Source organism: Cheilinus undulatus, linkage group 16, assembly GCF_018320785.1.
Source record: "Cheilinus undulatus linkage group 16, ASM1832078v1, whole genome shotgun sequence".
In the NCBI taxonomy this organism is placed as follows: Eukaryota; Metazoa; Chordata; class Actinopteri; order Labriformes; family Labridae; genus Cheilinus; species Cheilinus undulatus.
The window spans coordinates 44,450,386-44,472,779 of record NC_054880.1 but is presented as its reverse complement, the minus strand read 5'-3'; the positions used below and the strand labels follow the sequence as shown (position 1 = coordinate 44,472,779).

At 40.6% G+C, this 22,394-nt stretch overlaps 1 protein-coding gene across 6 annotated transcripts in view; it reads left to right on the top strand.

Annotated features, from left to right (window-relative positions):
- Positions 1–3,652: 3,652 nt before the first annotated feature.
- The window catches only part of fhod3a (formin homology 2 domain containing 3a), a 118,366-nt gene continuing 99,624 nt past the window's right edge, over positions 3,653–22,394 (top strand). For 3 of the 6 annotated variants that reach the window (XM_041808738.1, XM_041808736.1, XM_041808737.1), the window contains exons 1-2: positions 3,659–4,251; positions 16,494–16,603. In XM_041808738.1, coding sequence (XP_041664672.1) covers positions 4,087–4,251; positions 16,494–16,603 — 275 coding nt within the window. In that variant the 5' untranslated portion in view covers positions 3,659–4,086. Of the gene's footprint in view, positions 4,252–16,493; positions 16,604–22,394 lie in introns of all 6 variants that reach the window. The other 3 variants (XM_041808734.1, XM_041808733.1, XM_041808735.1) reach the window with 3 other exon arrangements.

The window sequence follows — 22,394 nt, the reverse complement described above, 5'->3', positions numbered from 1 at the left end:
GTACTTTAACCCTTATTTTACCACCAGTCATTAACTTTAGACGCACGCTACAAACATCACCTGCATCTTACACGTGGAGCTGATTTTGTCTCTCTCTTTTAGTGCATCAGGGTTAAAAGAAGCCTCTTTCTGCCCTCAAGTGGTAACAAAGAGGTGCTTTCCAGTGTTTTTCCCTACAGAGTTAATCACACGTTACATAACAGATTTATGGATCTCGCTCACATAACCAGATAATGTTTACAGCTGCTGAGGCAAAGGGCACTTCATGTGGTAAACGCTTTGTGTTTATAAAACACTTTACAGTTTGACTTTTGTCCACACACACCTGTGACAGGAAGTCATCAAACGAGAGGCGGCGGCATGACCATCAGGAAAATTTTCAGCTCAGAGGTGTGCTCGGAAAGTTTTCTGATGAAGAGGAGTAAAAGGTGAGGATCAAACAGCATCTAAGTTCAGTCAGACCTCTGAAAGAAGACACGTTTAGAGCTATTACTCCTCTCGGGTTTGCCACAAATGCATCAAATTGCAGCGCTGCACACGTCCAAGAATCTGCTGATCCTCAGCTAAGAAAATGTCTTAAAATGTATTTCAGCACGGACAGAAATGATGCTCTGCATTCAGAAAGTTTCCAGATCCCCCTATTTTTTCAGTACCTCAGTACCCCACAAGACAGTGAAAACAGAGTTTTAGATTTTTTTAATATATGAAAAATAAAATGCTGAAATATCACACTGTCACAAGTATTCAGACCCTTTACAACAACACTTGACATTTAGCTCAGGTTCCTCCCATGCCTCACAGCTGATAATGCATATCAGAGCAAAAACCAAGCCATGAGGTCAAAGGAGCTGCCTGCAGAGCTCAGAGACAGGATTGTTGACAGGCTACAAAAACATGTCCACTGCACTGAAGGTTCCCGAGAGCACCATGGCCTCCAAGATTCTCAAATAGAAGAAGTTTGGCGTAACCAGGACTCTACCAAGAGCTGGGCCAAACTGAGCAATAGGAGGAGAACGGCTTTAGTAAGAGAGGTGACCAAGGACCCTGATGGTCACTCTGACCGAGCCCCAGAGATCCTGTAGGAGCTCCAGAAGGACAACCATCACTGCAGCCCTCCACTGATCTGGGCTTAGAGTGGCTAGACGGGAGCCTCTCCTCAGTGCAAAACCCATGAAAGCCCAAAAAAGCACCTGAAGGGTTTTTTTGGTCCGATGAAACCAAATTGAGCGGTCTAAATGTGGAGGAAACCAGGCAACGCTTATCACCTCCCTAAAATGAAGCATGGTGGTGGCAGCATCATGCTGTGGGGGTGTTTTCAGCAGGGGAGACAGGTCAGGGTTGAGGGAAAGCTGAATGGAGCAAAGGACGTAGAATGAAAACTGGTCCCTCAGTGCTCAGGACCTCAGACTAGACGGAAGAGTCACCTTCCAACTTGACAGTAACCCTAAGCACACATCCATGTAAACAGTAAATAACAGTCCTGTTTGGTGACGTGTGGAGCTTTGATTTCAGAAGACTAGTAGGCTCTATGCATGCATTACTTCAGCATTTGACATTCGGCTGCTCCAAACTTCCAGTTGGATAGCACGTTTGGATGCCATTATAATTAAGAATTAACACAAGCAATGACGGAAAAAACAAACAAAAAAGCTGACAAATAAATGCAGTATAGGACAGTTTACTTTTGGAGCATGTTGACAGTAGGCCTAATTTTCCTCCTAAAATACGTCACACCCTGCCGTGCACAGAGCCTAATTGTGCAGTTAAACAATATTCTCTTTACCTAGGAAGTTTTTAAGAGTACCTTGATGCAGCAGAGGACCTCCACTTCACGAGCGCTGCCATATCTCGTCTTCTTATACCAGAAGTCACTTAAACCGAACGTCTTCTCTGATGTTTTCTCCATGTGCCGCCCCCATATTAATAGAGGCAGGGCCGCCAAATAAGGAAATACAAGTAGACGGAAAATATAAGAGTTTTCGAGTTAAAGGGATATTTCAACATTTTGGCAAATTGGCCCATTGCCATAATCCCTATAGTCTTAGTAATAGGTCCGTTTCCTTTAGTTGTCGGTGCAAGCTGTTTTCAGATCTGTGGGGCTGAGATGCCGGCTGCTCGGCTAACGCTACGGACACAGATGGTTTTTCCGGCTTTCCCTCATCAAACTCATCAAATACACAATCCAACAACTCCAAAACGCTCTCGTGGACAAGTTGTGACCTGCACATTCACCATGCTATGAAATAATAACGTATAATTATGTAACATTACGACACATGAAGTAAATACTCGGATCTACTTTCTTGAGTGAACCACTGGGCGGAGTGGCACAGTGGGCACCTCTGGCAGTGCCGTAGTTACTTACTGGTTTCACCTGGAGTGTCATCTGCTGGACGTAGCAGAAACGGCTTCTTCTCAAGTTTTGTTGACAGAAGTACCTGCACTAAACGTGCGCTTTTGGAATCACTCCGCCCAGCAGCCATGTCTGTTCCGGCTTTGCATTTGCCTCTGACAACTTCGTCTCGTAATGTTCCATGATTATTTCATAGCGAATTTGCCAAAATGTTGAAGTATCCCTTTAACAAGCACAGCAAAAACAACACATTAACTTTGATGAATTGATTCATGATCCAAATTCACGTATCACTGAGCCCAGACATAATATGAGGCGGGAGATCGGCTAGCTGGCCGGGGTCAACGTCACCGCCATATTGCCGGAGGTAAGTCATCATTTCATTCAATACAGTAGACGAGGATTATGCACGTTTTCTGAATAAAACTAGGACATAAAGACAAAACTTTGTTTGTATTTATGTTTCTGTGTGTATCTCGATGAACACCTGTACGTGCCTTTGTGTTTCAATTAAAAAAAAAAAAAGTTCAAGTGACTTCCTGTATTAGAAGACTAAATATGGTGGCGCTTGTCCGACTTCCAGCGTTAAGTAGAGGTTCTCGGCTGCATTTAGGTCCCTCTTGAATTTTTGTGCAAACTGAAAAATAGCATGCATTTGACTTGGCCGGTTTTCCAGAATAAAATGACAATCCTGTTATGGGATACTAAGTCTATATTATTAAAAATATACAAATAAATGACATATACACATGATTTTTTTTTACACCAAAAGATCATGAATCTACAGTGTTAAATAATCTACTGACTAAAGCCTTGGATTAGTCATCATGTAGGAACAGTGGAACTGAGAGGAAATGTCCTACCTGCATTTACAATTAATGGCCACAAGGTGGAGCCATCGGATAGAAAAGGACTTTAACACGCAGCAAAGCTGAACTGTATTTTTCCTGCAGGAGTAAACCTGCACTTTTATCAGCTGATGACTGTTAACATTTAAGACTTTTGATAAAATCTTTGTTTTCTGCAGCTTTTTTAAATGTTAGGTAATGAATTTAAAAATAGCCTGTGGGTAAACGAGAGATATAGAGATTTTATTTGAACAGTTTCTGAGTACTTCTAAGTTTGCAGTACTGAATTAATGATTTATCCCTCTCTAAAATGTGTCATCTTTGCTGCTTTACACTGATATCCTGCACACTTTTATAGGATCAGTCCGGCACTTTTCATTTAGGAAGCCACTGCTAAGCCGGGGACACTGAAAGGAGGGGGAGGTGAGGCAGAGAGGAAAATAGATTTGGGAGGGAGGGGGGAGGATTTACTGGGACTCAGACAGACAGCAGACCGGCTGTCCCAAGCTGCTCTGATCCTTCACTCTCCGGCAGAGAGCTGTGGTCCGCCTGCTGCCTCCTCTATCACCGGACACCTGCCCTCCTGAGAATAACCCAGCGCTAGCGACCAGCTCCGGGACAGTTCAACCAAAGCGAGGAGGCGAGGACAGAAACTCACCGGTTTCTTGTGGCATCTTTCCGGCTTCTGACACCCCCCCGCTCCTCTCACCCCCCCTCTGTCCTGCGGGAGGACAGGCAGCGCCGCGCGCAGGGCGCACTTGGCGACCCGGGTTTGTTGTCGTTACCAGGAGAGGAGAGGAGCCCACAGCGACCACAGCCTCAGCTGCTCCGGCTCTCATTAAACCGGGCTGACCCTCTCCGAGGAGCCACTTGCATGGATGCACCATGGCCACGTTTGTCTGCAGGGTTCAGTTTTTAGATGACACCGATCCATTCAACAGCACCAACTTCCCAGAACCGACGAGACCCCCTCTGTACACTTTCAGAGAGGACATCCCCCTCATCAACCAGCTAGCAGGCGTCCACAGGCTGCTCAAAGCGCCACACAAGGTAGGATTACCAGCCTGGTAAACAACAATAACCTAGACTTAACCCACGTTACTAAATGTGCTTTATAGGAAATAGGGATTTGGAGCTGGCGCAGGCTATATGGTCCAGGAATCAGGCTTTTCTTAGGCTAGCTGAACGGTGACAGGGTATTTGTTTTTCTCTGTAAAGAACAAATAGTCACAATATCAGAAATATGAGCCTTTACATGGTTCTAGTAAAAATCAAACCACATTTCCACCTGTCTGATACAATGACACCTTAATGGAAGTCCTACACCCAATATTAGAAACACTTTTATATTTTCTATCATCAAAAGTAGCAGCCAAACTCCTGAATAACGTCCAAATAGTCCAAAAACATTGGGGACATGTCTATATCATAATCTAACTAGATCAAAATTGACATTTCAGCTGAAATTGTGTGGGGATGCTGAGAGCTGAATTGTGGAAGAACAGCTGAAAATAGCCAAAGGGTACAAAAATAGCTGAAAATAGCATTAAATAGCATGAAAGTAGCTAAAAAGGGATTTAAAAAATAGCTGAAAGTAGTCTAAAAAAAGCTGAAAATAGCATAAGAATCGCTGAAAGTAACCTTATAATAGCCGAAAATAGCAATTAAAATAGCATGGAAGTAGCTGAAAAGGTATAAAAAAAATAGCTGAAAGTAGTCTAAAAAGGCTGAAAATAGCGTAAGAATTGCTGAAAGTAGCCTTAAAAAGCTGAAAATAGCTTAAGAATAGCTGAAAGTAGCCTAAGAAAGATGAAAATAGCTTAAGAATAGCTAAAAGTAGCCTAAAAAAGCTAAATTTAGCTTAAGAAAAGCTGAAAGTAGCCGTAAAATAGCTGAAAATAGCCTAAAAGTAGCTGAAATGGCATTCAGTAGCTGAAAAAGCATAGAAATAGCTAAAAATAGCATAAAAGCCGAAGAGTGTAATAACTGATTTGTGAAAAATGTGAAATCATTGCTCAAAATACAGAATTTTAAAAGCAAAATATTTGAAAAAGTATAAATAGTATAAAAGTTTTAAAAATAGCTGAAAAGAGCACAAGAAGCTGAAGAGTATGATAGTAGAATAGTGAAGAGATGCCAGAGTTATGAGGAGTTGAAGAAAGTGCAGATTTGTGAAATTTTGCCATCTGTTTAACATTGTTAATCAAAGTTAGATATTTTAAAAATTATAAAAGTTAGAAATAAGAAAAGTCATAGCAGTCGAATGATGAAAAATATGAATTTTTAAAAGGTAAAACGGTGTTGAAGTGTGAAGGAGGAGATAGAGGTAAGGAAGAATAATAGTAATAAACAATAATAAACAAAATGGCTGACGTGAATCTCAATAGTGTGGATGCTTACTATATCATGTGTTTTAAATGATTAAACCTCCATTATTTTAATGATTGTTGGTATCATAAAGTACAGAAACATAAAGATCTTGAGTCATAATTAACCAAATTAGAGAGAGAGCTGTCCACATTGCACAAACATGATGGCAACATTTGGAAAAGTGGGTGTAACGGGCCGCTTCCATAAACTTTTTAAATATTGCCGATGTATTTGTGCAATTTAGACAGCATGCATGAGTAGGGTTTGGCAATTAATGAAATTTTAGATTAAATCGCAATATTAAAAACTACAATTTTTAAACCGCAGAAGTTGCAATATTTCCTTAAACTGAAATGTATGTGAAAATAGCAGTTTGATCAATGTTTTGCAGCAGAGATGCTACTCTACATATCATGCAACACTTCGCAAAAATTCTGTCAATACAACAGTGACTCAAAATGATCACAATGAAATTGTCTGGTCTTTGTTTAGTCTACCAAATGTTGTGTATTTTATAAAATACACTGATTTATTACTTGTATGTTTAGAAATACACAAGATGACGAACTTAAAATACAATCGTGCGTTAAATTGCAATCACAATATTAGGGAAAAATATCGTAATTAGATCATTTTCCACAAATCGTCCAGCCCATGCATGAGTTTGTCTGATATTTTTGATCAATAAATTACCCATTAATGTTTGTCTAGGACAGTGGTGCCCAAAGTGGGTCGGGACCCTGGGGGGGGGGGGTCGCAAACCATTAAAGGGGGGTCATGGGATGCCTCCAAATCAACATCAACACAACCCATAGCTGTATGCAGGGGTGAAGCAAGGGATTCTGGGCCCCCAGTAAGGAAATTACACGGGGCTCCGACTAAGCCAGCTGCCCTCTTCTCCTCCTCACAACCCTAAGACAAAACTACAATTTTCTTCCTTTCTTCTCTTACAACACTCTAATTTTCTTGCCCTCCGTCCCTGCTTTTATTACCTCCAACATCCTCATCTTGCCCTCTGTCCCTGCTTTTTTGCCTCCATCATACTCATCTTACCCTCTGTCCCTGCTTTTTTTCTCCTCCATTATCCTCATCTTACCCTCTGTCCCTGCTTTTTTTCTCCTCTGTCAACCTCATCTTGCTCTCTGTCCCTGCTTTTTTGCCTCCATCATCCTCATCTTACCCTCTGTCCCCGCTTTTTTGCCTCCATCATCCTCATCTTACCCTCTGTCCCTGCTTTTTTGCCTCCATCATCCTCATCTTGCCCCCTGTCCCTGCTTTTTTTGCCTCCATCATCCTCATCTTGCCCCCTGTCCCTGCTTTTTTTGCCTCTATCATCCTCATCTTGCCCTCTGTCCCTGCTTTTTTTTGCCTCTATCATCCTCATCTTGCTCTCTGTCCCTTCTGTGAAAAAAACTTTGTGACAACAACGTACCTACTTTGGGCCTTGGTAATCAGTACCCCAACAACATTGTCTTACCTATTTCTCACACTGATCTGTCTCAAAGACTTGGTATAGCCCACCCCCACAGGGATTTTGTTGATTTGCTGCTCGATTATGCAACACAAAATCACCAGAAGCTCGTGGGCAACTGTAGTAGATCTCAGAAGAAAGAAGAGGAAACCATTGCTGTCTAACGTTTTTATATCTTGATGCATTCAAAGGTTGAAGTGGGGGCCACATGAGGTTGTATTGCAACCTAAGGGACTGCTGTTTTCCACTTTAAGCCTTCTCCAAATAAACTTTCATACCCACCATCCACAGGCTATTTTGAGCACACATGCAAGCACAACTGATTGGCTCAGCAGACCCAGCACTGAAACAAGGTTGCAAATGTTTGCTTCAGAGCCCACAGCAACAATAAACACAGGATTCGGTTGTTTTTGACTACATTTTCTGATTTAATCCTGTGCTGGCACACTTTTGTTCCACTGAGTTGTCCTCCCACTTTAAGAGCCTTGAAATAAGAATGCATCCTCCTCTTAAAGTGAATAATCTTTTCTTATTGCTAAATATATTTTGCACTTTGCTTAGCATGACACGGCGACAGGTGTGCCGACGCATTAGTGCAACTGGATCTCTCCTGGGTTGCCTCATTCATCTGCGAGTGACAGTCAACAGCTCTGGTGTCCACAGAGAGTGTGAATCATGGCTGATCAGATTGAGAGTGTCGGATTACCAAGGGTGTGCAATGGAGGGGAAGAGTTTGTGTACTCTTAGTGAATTAAAGATGAAAACAGCAACACATTCCTCACTGACGGGGTTGAGTCACAGAGCACATGAACACACCCAGAGGTGAAACGAGTGAAGCTGTGCTACCTTGTTTGATCGTCCCAGCTGGAAAGTGGATTTAATCGAAGCTAAAAGTGAGACAGTGAGAAGTCCCACTGCTGGCACACAACCCTGACAGCGGACCAGCATTTAACAGCAAAGTGGTTTTCCAGACCGAGTAGATCTTTAGCTGCCCCATCTTTAAAAGCCACAAAACAAATGAAAAATGGCCCGCAGCACAGAAAAGCTCATGATTACAACCTATACACGGACAGATGGCATGTCCTGAGTTCGTGTTTGCAATTTTGCAAACATCAGTCAGGACGGCTGTGTGCCATGGTGACTGGATATTGACTTTAGATTATAGGGATAACCCTAAACTGTTGCAAATTTGCTTTTCAGTCAAGCAAGATGTAACGTTTTTAAGGTCTCGGTCGTATTATATAATTTGAAAATGCCCAATCAAGCAGGATATTTTCTTGAGCTTTTTCTTGGCCTTTCTTTGTTAAAGCAATCTCTTTTTGTCTCAGCCGTCAGTGTTATTCTGTGGAAAAAAAAAAAAAAACCTACTGTATTATTATGCTGTGATGCTCAGGCTCTGTGTATAGCTGGCTGGCTGGGATCACATTTAAAGTATAGGTCACTTGTCCCAGAATTCCTGTGGTAAGGCCCTGGATCCCTGCGACACTTTGTTCTCCTCACTTTGGCTGCTGTGGTTTTCCTGACCTCTTCCTCCTTCTCCTCTTCTACCTCTGTGACCATGCAGCAGCTCAAACACAAACACACGTAAACACACACATGAGGCTGAGCTAATTTAGTGCATCACTGTAGGGGATGTGCCATTTTATCCACGCTGCTAAAGCAATATTCCTCCTGACTCTCCTGACTCATGACTACTTTTACTTCTGGGTTGTAAGAAATAAACAAAAAGTAGGGTGCAAAAGTTGATCACAGGTTAGCATTTGAATCTCTGAGACAGGGGTGTCAGTCAGTCACAGCAGGGGCCGGATTCTGACTTTAGGTCTAATCTGAGGGCCTAGCAGCGTCGATAATTAGCCATAAAATGTCAGCCTCGCTTTCACCAGAAAGAATTATGGGGGGGAAACCTTAGCGCTGACGACAAATGATATTGATATTATAAAAGTCAAAATGACTAGTCTAAAGGCTCAAAATCTGAGATGAAAAAGTCAAAACTTATTGGTTCAAAAGGTAAAAACATGAGATTTAAAGTCAAAATAATGTTTTTAAAAAGGCAAATATATGAGATAGAAAGTTGATATCATGATTTTTGATGGTGAAAATATGAGATAAAAATTCATTAGTTTAAAAGGTCCAATATGGGATAAAATTCAAAATTATTTGTTTTAAAGGTCAAAAATTAGATAAAATTTAAAATCAACAGCTTTCAGGGTAAAAAATATAAGATACAATTCTTAATTATTAGTTATAAAGGTCAAAATAGGAAATAAAAGTCAAAGTTAGGAGTTGAAAATGTCAACATGTGAGAAGAAATGTCAAAATCATGAGTTTAAAAGGTCAAGTGAGTAAACCACTGGGCGGAGTGACACAGTGCAGCAGCCATGTCTGGGGTGTAGTTTCGGCTTAGCATTTAGCTTTAAAACATCTCTGTCTCGTAATGTTCCACGGTCACAACTTGTCCACGAGAGCATTTTGGAGTTGTTGGATTGTGTATTTGATGAGTTTGATGAGGGAAAGCCAGAATACCGTCTGCTTACATTGAGTTGGCACAGCAGGTCCGAACTCGACAGCGCCGATCTAGAAACAGCTTGCAATGATGACTGAAGGTAACGAACCTATTACTAAGACTATAGGGATTATGGCAATGGGCGAATTTGCCAAAATGTTGAAGTATCCCTTTAAGAACTCTCAGAAGACTTCTTGGGTGTACTGGTTTGAAACTGGAACCATAAAAAACCTAAACATGTACAGATTTTCTACAAAATCCCAAAATGTTGTGCCACGTCTTCATTCAGGGACTTCTGCTGAGTTCCATGTACCACTGGAGTCAGGTGTCAGAACTGGGAATGACGTCACACCCAAGTTGGATGCGTTTCATTTGCTACAAGTTCGTAAGGTTGATTGCCAACAGGTCATTAAAATGATTGGGTATAAAAGGAGCATTTCAGAGAGGCAGATCTCAGAAGTAAAAATGGGCAGAGGTTCACCAATCTGAAAAAAACTGCTTCTAAAAATTGTGTAACAATTTAGAACAGTGTTCAACAGCGTAACATTGCAAAGCCTTTAAATCTTTCACCATCTACAGTACATGATATCATGAAGAGAGAGAAATTTCTGTGCACAGGGGTCAAGTGGATGCCTATATGACCTTTGGGTCCTCAAGCGTCACTGCATTAAAAACAGGCATGAATCTGTACTGAAGACTTCCAGAAACTAATGTCTTGTCAACACAGTTGGCCGTGCCATCCACAAACAACAGTTAAAGCTGTATCATGCAAAGAAGAAGCCATATGTGAACATGATCCAGAAATGCCACCATTTTCTCCTGGCCGAAGTTCATTTAAAATGGGCTGAGGCAGATTGGAAAACTGTTCTGTGGTCTGGTGAATCAAAATTTGTAATCTTTTTGGAAACCATGGATGCAGTGTCCTGCAGACTAAAGAGGAACTATCAATGCTGGAAAGTAGAGAGGTTTCAGAGCAACATATGCTCCCATTGAGACAACGTCCTTGCATATTTCAGCAAGACAATGCTAAACCACATCCATCACAACAGCATGGCTTCGCAGGAGAAGAGTCCAGGTGCTGAAGTGGCCTGTCTGTAGTCCAGACCTTTCAGTAACATTTGTAGCATCATAAAACCCACAAAAGAAGTGGTCTCCTCACTTCCCAAAGAGGGGATGCTGCACATGACTCTGTCCCTACTTTTTTGAGACGTGTTGCTTATAGCTAATCAGTAAAATTTCTGAGTTTTGACATCTGATATGAAATGATAATATAGGTTTATGAGATTTGCAAATCATTACATTCTGTTTTTATCTACATTTTACACAGTGTCCCAACTTTTTTGGACTCGGGTTGCACAAAGAGTTAATTCCCTGCTGAAGTGTTAAATGTAAGGCTGAATGCATGCGCCTTAAACTGTGAGTCATGCTACAGAAAAGCTTTCCCCTTTTAAAAAAACACCAAAGCCCAGACTGCAGCGTTCAGCTTGTATTTCATTACTACAGGGTTCCCATTAAAGCAACACTGGGTGGTTTAATAGCTGTGCAGAACACACCCTCCTCCACTCTCTTCAAAGAGTCTGATCCTTTGTGGCTCTGATTTTGACACAAAACGTTCCCAAATACTCATCACCAGAGTTACGTAAGGGCATTGTTAACTGTCAACCCAGCGTGGTCGCCAGCCGGCTTTGTGTTGTTTTAACATGGAAGTAATTACTCCCAAACCCCCTCACTTATTTTTCTCTCTGCTTCACTCTTCTCGGAGAATCTGATTAAATGAGTGTAAAGTATACTAGCCACTAAGTGTTTCCCTGGCCCGTCCCAGAGCTTGAGTGTGAAAGCTCTGGGGTTCGCTCTGGAGCCGCCTCTCTGCCGGCTCCATCCAGAATGATGTGTGTTTTTCATGTCGCATTCAGCCGAGCGAAGTGTTTTAGGAAAGAGAGTAAGCTGTTAATGAATTGTGTGTCCTGCATGGTTTTGAGCTCACTAATCATAGCATAATCCCTGTTTGGATGATCAAGTAAGCAGAGTCGATAAGGACAGCAGGGAGCTGGAGGTGAAAGCTGGTGCATGTCTGCGTTGGGACATGAGACAGTGTTTTAGAAAATAAGAAGTGCTGAATAATGCCAGAGAATAGGGCACAAGAAATGTCTTTGTCTTATTCCTGCATGAAACTGGGGCAATGGGACAGCCCCCCCTCACATGCCCTAATAACACCTCAATGTGATTTACCAAATCTCACAGGCTTTATCTGCATGGACAGTGACAATAACAAAGGACTGAGAGAGTAAATAGCAGGAGAAACTGGGGTGAGACTACAAAAAAAGTCCCTTCATGCATGCAGCCAGCATGTAGGATGGAAGCTCTGCATGTTTATCCTAATGACCATAAAGAAAACACCTCTTTTAGGAATAAGACTACAGGGCAGTGTGCAAACACAGATGAAGAAGTGATGAAACATTAGCAATCCAAATTAGAACATGCTGTAAAAACAATCAAGCACTGGACTCCATTTATAAGAAACACTAGGATAGTTGCTCCAAATGAAACAGGAAAAGGTCAAGTAAACACCACATTTATCACTGGACTCCAGAAAAAACAAAACAATAGTTAAATCTGGGGTTATACTGAGACACTTGCCATCTCATATTTTTTAAAAATAAATTTGGTTTGATGGAAATTTATGTTTAATCTAAAAGCAAAGGCTGTTAAATGATGGCACATCATTGAAACATAGTTTAATATCCTGTTTGAAGGTGGGTTTTTAGGGTTTAATACAAGGGATAACCAATATTAAAGTCCCTGTAAAGTAATAAAAAAAATCATTTATTTTAGTTTTTTGTGTGATAGGTTGCTGTGTTATAAACCACCAGGCCAAATTTCAGTCATGAAAAATATTTCTAAGTTTATGAAATGAAGCTTCAAATTCGGGAAAAATGAAGCAGTAAAACCTGGATGGTGTGGGCCTGTCGGCTGAATGAATTGAAACCACGCCCACTCAGGAGAAATACAATCCTCTCAATTTAAAAAAATGTTTCTGATCAGAGAGCAGCCTGGCTCTGTGCCAGAGTAAACACAGAGGTTGGGGTTAAATTTACTGTTTTCTGGTACACATGTCTCTGTTATGATGCTTTTTAAGACCCATAGTCCACTGTGGCTGATAGATTTGGGAAATTTACCTCACAATGAACAGAAAGACTGCATGTAGCTGGCTGTTAACTTTCAACAAAGGCAATGACATCAGCTAACAACAGACTGGACTGAGATGAACTGCTCTGTGGTTTTATATCATTGAAGCGTTAGGGGGGACAGGGTAATTCCCCTTTAAGACTGGCGATGGCGTTGGCTCCTATATATGCCCTGCTAAAATAAAACCCAGCCAGGAAAGAGGTTAACAACTTTCCAACCGTCTAAATCCAAAATTCACTCGCATATAGATCGGTGTGTGTTCACATGATTACAGCAACCTTTTTCTAACATACGGTATCTAGTGTGTTAGTTAGGATCTCACCAAAGAGAAACTTTCAGAAGTGAAATATCAAACTGGCAGGTATGAAAATTGCTGCTGATATTTACAACCGATACTAAAGCTTTAGAGTTCTGCAGCTGTTAATATTGGCCGTACAAAACGGATAAGTTAGTGGAGTTTCAGCCTTAATTAGCCTGCCTACCTCATCTGAAGTCCTTTTCTCTGATCATCATCATTCCTAACGCTTTAAAACGGTTTTAATGACTGAAATGTGTTATTTTGTTCATCCTCAAACTATAAAGGGGACATATTTTACCCTTTTAAGACAACTTTATATCGTTCTCAGAGGTCCCCAAAACATGCCTGTTTAGTTTATAGCTGAAAAAACACTCCAGTATTGTCTAAAAACCCCTCTGTTTCAGCCCTTCTTAGAACGAGCCGTTACTGTGTCTTTAAATGGTAATTAGCTGTCTGACTCCGCCCCTGACCACACCCCTCTCAGTAAATGGATGCAGCACTTGTGATATTACAGACACTTTATTTCCCCAAAGTTTAGACTGGAATTCGAACCATCAATCTCCCAGACCGTAGTCAGCAGGGTAACCCACTGAGCTATCCAGTATTTTCAGCTGGTGCTGAGAGGATCAGTAGGGGAGGGCGGAACTTTCCTCCAAGTGGGGGACGGCCAACCAAACCTGGGGGCGGGTGCTTAGGCCCCTGGTGAGGTCACTAGATGTAAAATCCGAGAACAGCTTGTTTCAGCACACATTTTCTGAAAGGTGGAGAAAGAGAGGGGAGAGGGAGTGGATTTTTCTAGTACTCAAAGGGATTATGGACAGGCCAGTGACACACATAAATGTTAGAAAAGCCTGAAAAAGTGATTTTTGCACAATATGTCCCCTTTAATTTGTAGAAGTTTTAGGTCTGAACTACTATCAGCTATCAGCTAAGATGAATTTGAAATTATTGGCACATAGGATATTGCTATGTGCTATGTTTGCATTCATAATTTAGCATTTATCATTCTAGATCAAACAAAGCATGAATATTTTATCCCCCAAAAAACTGGGACACTGTTTAAAATGCCATAAATGCCATTCACATTTTTACATAATGTCCCAACTTTTTTGGGACTAGGGTTTGTATTTGTACACATTGTATAATCATGTTTAATTTATCACAATAATGCAGAAAAATTCAATCAGAAACAACATGATTTTTAGAATCTGACATATTTTAGCGCTCATAAGTACAAATTCAATCATTTTAGCCATTATTGTAGCACCTAAATGTGTGAGTTTTATTCTACACTAAGAACAAAACAGATACAAAACTTTGTCATAATCTTGATAAAACTGCAGAAGATTATTGTAAATTTTTTTGTGTGTGTGTTTAATAAGCAGTCTATTAAGCACCCTCCCCCTTTTCATTTTAGGACAACTATCATTTATTTATAGTTATATAATTATTGTATTATTTATATTATTTACATAGAAGATTGGACTAATATATACTGTATAAGCCAGGACACCTTACCACACCACAAATTATCAAACACCAATGCCATAATAATAATGTCTGTTTTTGTTTTTATGTACTTATTGTCTTTTTTTGTTTGTTTGATTTTTGGTTGTCTTCTTGTTTTTGTTGTTTTCTAGTTATAATTTTATGTATGTATATTCACTTCATCACCAGTTAAACAAAACAAAAACAGAACATAGTTTAAAAAAAAAGAAGTTCTTCCTTACACCGGCTGGTGAATGCGGCCCTCCCAAATAATACAACTGTATAAAATTTTTCCATGAATCTTTCATTAATTCTTTTTAACAGTTGATCATCCTTTTCTTATAACTAAAGCTTTTAAAACAAACATCATTGTCATCAGGTTTAGGGGTAATTTGTGCTCAGTGCTTCTTATAAAGGCATACATGCTAACATGTTCAATTAAGATTAAAAACGAGGTAAACAGCACACTGACAAAAAAGGATATGCTGCTGTTAATGCACTATTTTTGCTAGATTTAGCATTCAGATTAGGACGGATAAAATCCAAATAATGTCCGTGCGTTTCCTTTTTTTTAATCTTGGATGGGTGTAATTATTGTGAGTTTTAATGGTTGAGGTTATTGCGAGTTCTAAGGGAAAACTGGAGCAGAATAAAAGTCATTCAAAGTTTGCTCATGCTGCATGGCTCCTGTATGTAGAAATGGGATTATTAACATAATCTGTCATAAGTTGGAGTGTTCTTGCAAAGTTCATTGCCACATGGATAAGAGCTTCTCCTAAGAACATCTTTGGCCTTGGCATTGCCCCCTTTAACTTCTAGCCCCTGAGGACACACCCACCATGAGCTCCTCGGTGCAGAGTAAATATAGCAAGGTTATATTTATGCCGTGAGTCCATCCGACAGTCAGTCTCTGTGTTTCCGAGTGAGCGGCGGAGACAGAGTGCAGCAGCAGGTCTTGTGATCTGCGGTCTCTGCTGGTCAGTGAGTGTCGTCATGCAGCTCGACCCGACGGCCGAGGGGCGTTTGGCGGCGCTCCAAACGCCAGGCTAGGTTAGGCCTTACAGTGTCATACAGGTGCTAAATGCTACCTCGACTCGTGACTCTGATCTCATTGGCCTATTCATACATGAACAGCTTTAACAAAACGTTGCAAAGCACATAGCTCGTGTATTCAATGATGTATGTTACTTTTTATGACTTGTAGCTGTTTGCACCTGCTATCGACTTGTGACTGTACTCGTAAACATCAATGCCAGTCCTGTGCAGATACATTACTTTGCACCTGGTCTCAAACTCACCGGGGTCTCTCATTACCCAGCAAAGTGGGCTTAACTCTGGCAGCTCTGCAGTTCTGCACAATATGTCATGTGCAAATGGGCAGATATGTAAATGATGTGTGCTGAGAGTAAACAAACAGAGGTTTAAATGTGCAAGAGCTTAGCAAAATTAAGATATCATTTGAAGTGTCATTTTTCCTGCTGCTGGTGCTGAAACACATTCATATTGCTCTCTCCCTCCCTGGTTTCCTCCTGTTTTTGGTTTCATGTTCTCCTGTCTTTATAGCTATGTCTCTACTACTTAATTCCCTTAACAGCTTTGTAATGCTGAAAGCAGAGCCAGGCTGCATGGCTCTCCCTCTTGTCATGGATCACTGTTGTTTAAATCAAAGTTTAAATCTTTGCCCTGTTGACTGGCATCATTTTACACGCTCAGAATGTTTTAAAAAGGGTGTGAAACACATGCTGAGATTTAGTGAGCTAGTGCTAAAAAGTAATGGGCTCAGAACTGGGTGATTTGTTACCGCATATCACAGCGAAGACTTTATATCACACACATCATATTTTCCTTCCTTTTTTGGGTTTTAATGCCAATCTAAGCTGGTATACTGGTTGGCTCTTGCAGATTTTGTAGTTCTGGTCCATTTCATTTATTGGGACTTTTGAGTTGAAATATGTTTTTCATTTTTCCCCCCATAGCTTGATGACTGCACGCTGCAGCTCTCCCACAATGGCACCTATCTGGATCTGGAGTCCTCTCTGGCTGAGCAAAGGGATGAGCTGGAGGGCTTTCAGCAGGACGATACAGGGTGAGACTGATTTTCATCCTTTATTCTGTTTGTGCAGTCCCATTTTCTCAAATGCAAAGTACTTGGAATTTTTCTATTGTTAAAATGGGAATAATAACCAAGTACTGGATGTGGATACCTTGGATGCACAAGTTCATGGAAAGTATGAAGTGCTGCTAAAAGCTGGACAGATGTGCCCGTCCTCCAGCAGCTTCAGCTTGCCTTACACTGAGTTTTCACAGGATTTTATATTCTGAACTTTAATGTGACTAAAGTGAATAGTTTCCGAATCTGTCAGCTTTAGAAAAAGAGTGCATTGTCATTTTTAAACAATTGCATCAAAAGTTGTTTTTGTTTTTTAAAAATGTTCAAGCAGTAGTCACTGGTGGGGCCTGCAATAGAAATGGAAAATGAAAATGTAGGACACCTCCTAACAGCCTATTCAGCATTTAAATTCAGTGTTGCCAGGATCACAATCATTCCTGAATTTGGATTACCATTATCTCTAAAATCAATAATTTCAAGGAAAACTGTATTGTTAATTTATTAGCATTATGTTTCATTAGCATATAATGAGTGAATTACATGCTTTCTGGTCTAATAACTCCTCTTAGATGAACATACTGTAGGCTACGTCACACTGACCCTGGATGATTAATGATCCAATCAGTTTTGATTTGGAACACCTGGCTGCAAAGAGCCAGCGACACCCAAGACAACCTTCACACAGTGAGAACTCAGAGCTAACATTGCTGTTTAAAGGGATACTTCAACATTTTGGCAAATTCGCCCATTGCCATAATTCCTACAGTCTGAGTAATAGGTTCGTTACCTTTAGTTGTCGGTACAAGCTACTTTTAGATCGGCGCTGCCGAGTTCGGACCTGCTGTGCCAACTCAATGTAAGCAGATGGTATTCTGGCTTTCCCTCATCAAACTCATCAAATACACAATCCAACAACTCCAAAATGCTCTCGTGGACACGTCGTGACCCGTTCACCACGCTATGAAATAATAATGTATAATTATGTAACATTACGACGCATGAAGCAAATACTCGGAACTATTTCTTGAGTAAACCACTGGGCGGAGTGACACAGTGCAGCAGCCATGTCTGGAGTGTAGTTCTGGCTTTGCATTTAGCTTTAAAACATCTCCGTCTCGTAATGTTCCATGATTATTTCATAGCGTGGTGAATGTGCAGGTCACAACTTGTCCACAAGAGCATTTTGGATCCACAAGGAAACCGCAAAAAGCAAGCATCTGTACTGAGAAGTTTTGAAGTAAGTTACAAAAAAATGACCAACTATTGTGTTTAGAATTGTTTCTAAAAGAATGATGGTTATTAGTGGGGATGCTTATCATCTACACTATTGATATTCACGTGAGCCATTTTGTTTATTATTCTTCTTCCGTGCTGGCTATTTGATCCTTCTTACTTTGTCATATCGACACTGTTTATACTTTTAAAAAATTCAGTTTTGTCGTCATTCAGCTGCTGTGACTTTTCTCATTTCTAACTAGCAATGATTAACACCACTTAGCGAAGCGTTTTTACTAAGCTAGTTTATTAAAGTGTCAACCATACAAACAAACAAACTAGTAAAACACAGGGCTCACTAACCTATCTAACTACATGTTTTGTAGCTGTAGCTGCATTGCTAATTTAAGAATATTAAGTAAGCAAGTTTTGTCACCTTGTAGCGCCACATTATGTAATAACGCCACATTATGTAATAATGTAATAAATTTTCAATCCGTTATGTAATAACACCGCATTTTGTAAGCCACTGAGCGGTTAGGGTCAGGGCAAGGTAGTAGGGTATACCCTGGAGCCCACCTTAAGTCCTAGGGTTAAGGTTAGGTGTTTAGTCTAGAGCCCTGAAGGGGGGTTAGGTTTAGTTATAAGTCACTAAGCGGTTAGAGTTAGGGCAACGTAGCTGGGTAGGGCATACCTTGGAGCCCACACTAAGTCCTATGGTTAGGGTTATTACATAATATGGCGTTATTACATAATGTAGTGCTACAAACTTGTTAAGTGATGCAATACGCTATCAAAGGAGAGGGCTAACTATTAGCTAACCTAAAACATGATTGCAGCTAACTGGAGAAAATGCAGTGTTAACAATGAGTTACTGTTTTTCAGCTGAGCAGGTGTTGTTGCGTTGACTTAAAAGTAGTGTAGCAATGATTATCTTGTAGCTCTTGTAAGTACAGATTTACTTAAGTAGTTGGTCAAATTGACAAGCTACAAAATGACCAACCCACATGTTTGCTAACTTACTGTTGCGAAAATACCTTTTTTTTTCCAAGCGGCAGCCTCCAGTGCTGACAAATTGATCTGAAATACAAAAAACTGCACATTCTCAAGTGTCCACTTTGTGCTTGTTGTTAAAATGACTTTACAGCAGAAATAAGCATCTCTACACTCTGGTTCCAAAAAAAATGAAAAAAAAATGTTGGTGAGAGTAGTTCATGTCTTTACGGGCTGACAGTAAAATAGGGGATTTTTTTAGAGTTCGTCTGTTTTGGTTTTAAGAAGAATACAAGTTATGCAGACTTAATTAGAGGAATGGCTCATATTACTGCAAGGCAGCTTGTTGTGGCCTTTTCTGCAGGAGGCTATGGCTTGCCTTAACTCCACCTCTCTGTCTATTACTTGGCTGATTGAAAGTTAGATTGAAACAGCATTTTCATCATGGTCACTGCCACTGACTGGCTTCAGAAGCCCCCTTCAGTATGGCTGACATTACCCTGGCTTCACCCAGTCCTCTCCACACACTTCCTATGCTTGTACTCAGAAGGAGCCTGCTAACTGGTTTAGTGTGTGAGCGTGTGTTTGTGGAGAGTTGTGGTATGTTGATCTGTTTGGAGACTTGGGGCCGCAGCATGATAAGTGATGGCAGACTCACGCAGCAGGGCTCTTCTCAGTCTGTTTGTGTGCTCGTCTTTCCATGAGTACATCGTATTTGTTTGTGTGTGTGTGTGTCTTTATCATGTGCCTTAAGCTGTGTGACACATGATGGACAGGTGTATAAAGGTGTGTGTGTTTTGGAAGTGGTTGACAGGTTGGGGAACTGGTTTGATTGGATAGGGCTGTGTGTCATCCTTTCAGACTTGGCTTTTAGCGAGGTCACAGTGTGCTGACAGAGGGAAATGAAGCAGATATTTGGTTTTGTTTGACCCTTTCTTGACCAAACTTTTCATGTCATTTTACCTACCTGGTCATTTCTGGACACTTGTCACAAATATGAAATCATTAGTTGGACAAATCTGGTCTAGACAACTGAATGTTCACATTTACTGAAAACTGCTGAGAGTGTGATGTAAAGTAGATTGGTGTAAAGTGATTCTCACCCAGAATTTATGTTCCCACGCATCAAAAATGTGTTTTGCTCCCAGCTGTGGCGGACATTGCTGACCACAGCTGACAGTAAACAAGGTCCTCTGGTGACAGGGACAGCTAATAGATACTTTCACTGACAGAAAAAGGAGGAAAACTGCACTAGATTATCATGCAAGTCTTTAGAGAAGTTTTGCAAGACTCAAAATTGACTAAAACATTTAAACAAACTCTAAAAGATAAAGAATCCTATATAAATTATCTTTAAACTGTTGCATAATAAGTCTTGTTTCCCTTCCACTGCACTGAATAGCGTCTCTCTCTCTCGCTGAGTCCATGAAATGATTTGTCTTCCCAGACAATACATTATCAGAGAGGTATAAAGAAAATGGAATTGCCAGAAAAACTCATTTCTATCAGCAACTCCACAGATCGTGTTAACATTTTGCTCTATTTCCAAGCAAAGCTGATAACGCAGCTTAAGAGCAGGATAAGAGGCCAGCTGGTCTCTTGTTTGGGTGTGTGCTATTGCAGCAATGCGTTTTATTGGAGCAATGCTTTCCCTGCTGGGGTTGCATGCTATCGGCATGTTTGTGATGGAGTTTGGTGATTAGCCCCCAAAGATTAGACGATAAGAACCGAGGACAGCAGAGAGAGTTTGGATTTCTCTGAAATTCCATCAGATTTTACCTTCATGTTTGTGTGAGCTCATTTTTGTTGTTCACTGCAAATATGCCGAGCATGAATGTGTGATCAGGAGGGTATGTGGGGGTGAGTGTGTGTGTGTTGTGTCTGCGCCTGCATTTCTGCTGTCTGTCTTCGAGGCTTAGATATGTATCAGTGTGGGGGCAATGTAGACCGCTGTTTGTCTGCACCAGTCCCATCATGTCTATTATACACTATTAGAGCTGTTCATACACTGATATCAGCTGTGAAAATTCCCCTGATATTGCCAAACATGACAGATTACTGATCTGGCATAACATACTGGAGCTGCCGAAAACAAATTCTGTCTTAGAGGAAGGAGAACTGAGATGAATCACTAGGGTTGTAGTCAACCAACAACAACACAAAAAAAATCACACCCAGACAGCAGCCGATCAATTGGTCTTAGAAAAAAACTGATCTATCAAATCAGTGACCACGCTCTGATAGTCAAAGCAAACGTAGAATAAACATAACATGCTTTTTGCAGCAAAATACATTATTTTTATGTCATACTTGAATAGTTGCAGCAGAGCTGATCAGAGCTGATCAGCGTGAATCTTCCTATGATTTCTGAAATATATGGAAAAAAAAACAAACAGGTGATCACAGTACAATGTCTATTTAACATTGTATAAAATAACTTTGTAACATTGCGTTTGTCTTGTTTTATTGCAATTTGCAGGCAATACAGTCTAAACAGCATAGAAAGTCTATTTGCGGAGGTGAACTGAAAATTAGTCAGCAGGTTGTGACTAAAGGAAACATTCAAGGACCAGGAGACATCGCTGTCTCTCTCCTCTACTGTATCTGTTAGGGGTGTAACGGTATTTGTATTCCTCCCGTACCGTCATGGTACGGCCATCACGATTCGGTGCACGCAGTAATACAACGAATACGTCTGAGTGAGTATTAAAAAAAGTCGAGTTCTCACTTCAGTCCAGGTGGCGGCAATGAGCCTAAAAGCTGCCAGCAACCGTCATTACAGAAGAAGGAGCAGTTACAAAAACAAACGAAGAAGAGTGATGGTGTGTGTGGAGTTAGAAGAGCCGCCGGCTTCATTTAAATAGCAATGGTGCTCTGGCTCTGTGAATCATATTATCTTTACCTTCAACTATCAGCCTCGAATGAGTGAGAGAGGGATCCTCAGATTTCACACCGCTTTAACCTCTTTATCCCTCAAGATGGGCTGTGGAAAGTTCTTCCAAACTTTGTAGTAGGTCCCATTGGTTAAAAAAGTAATCCAGTGCTGAAGTCCGTGTTGAAATCGGCAAAAAAGATGCTAATTTGCATACTTAACAAGCTAACTTGCAGTTGTGTAATGATGTGTTCAAGTAAGCTGGGAAATTTTAGTGTTTAAAAAATGGGTTTAAATATGTCAATATATCAATGAAAATAAGTTATTAAGAAATGTATTTATTTATTAATATTTTTAATCATTGAAGAACTTTTGGAGGGAGGTTGCAGCATTATTTATATATGCAGTTTATTCAGCCTATTCATTTTAATACAATTTAATTTAAAAATTAGAATTAGATTTGATTTATCCGCTTCAATCATCGTACCGAAAACGTACCGAACCGTCACTTAAAAATCAAGGTACGTACCGAACCGAAATTTTCCTGTACCGTTACACCCCTAGTATCTGTACAGATGGAGCTTAGCATTAATGCAGCTGTAGCGCCAGTTCTATCGTACACCAAAGCTTTTCATAGTGGAAAATACGCCTTTGCTCTTCCCCTTTAAACAACACCCAACAAGCTTG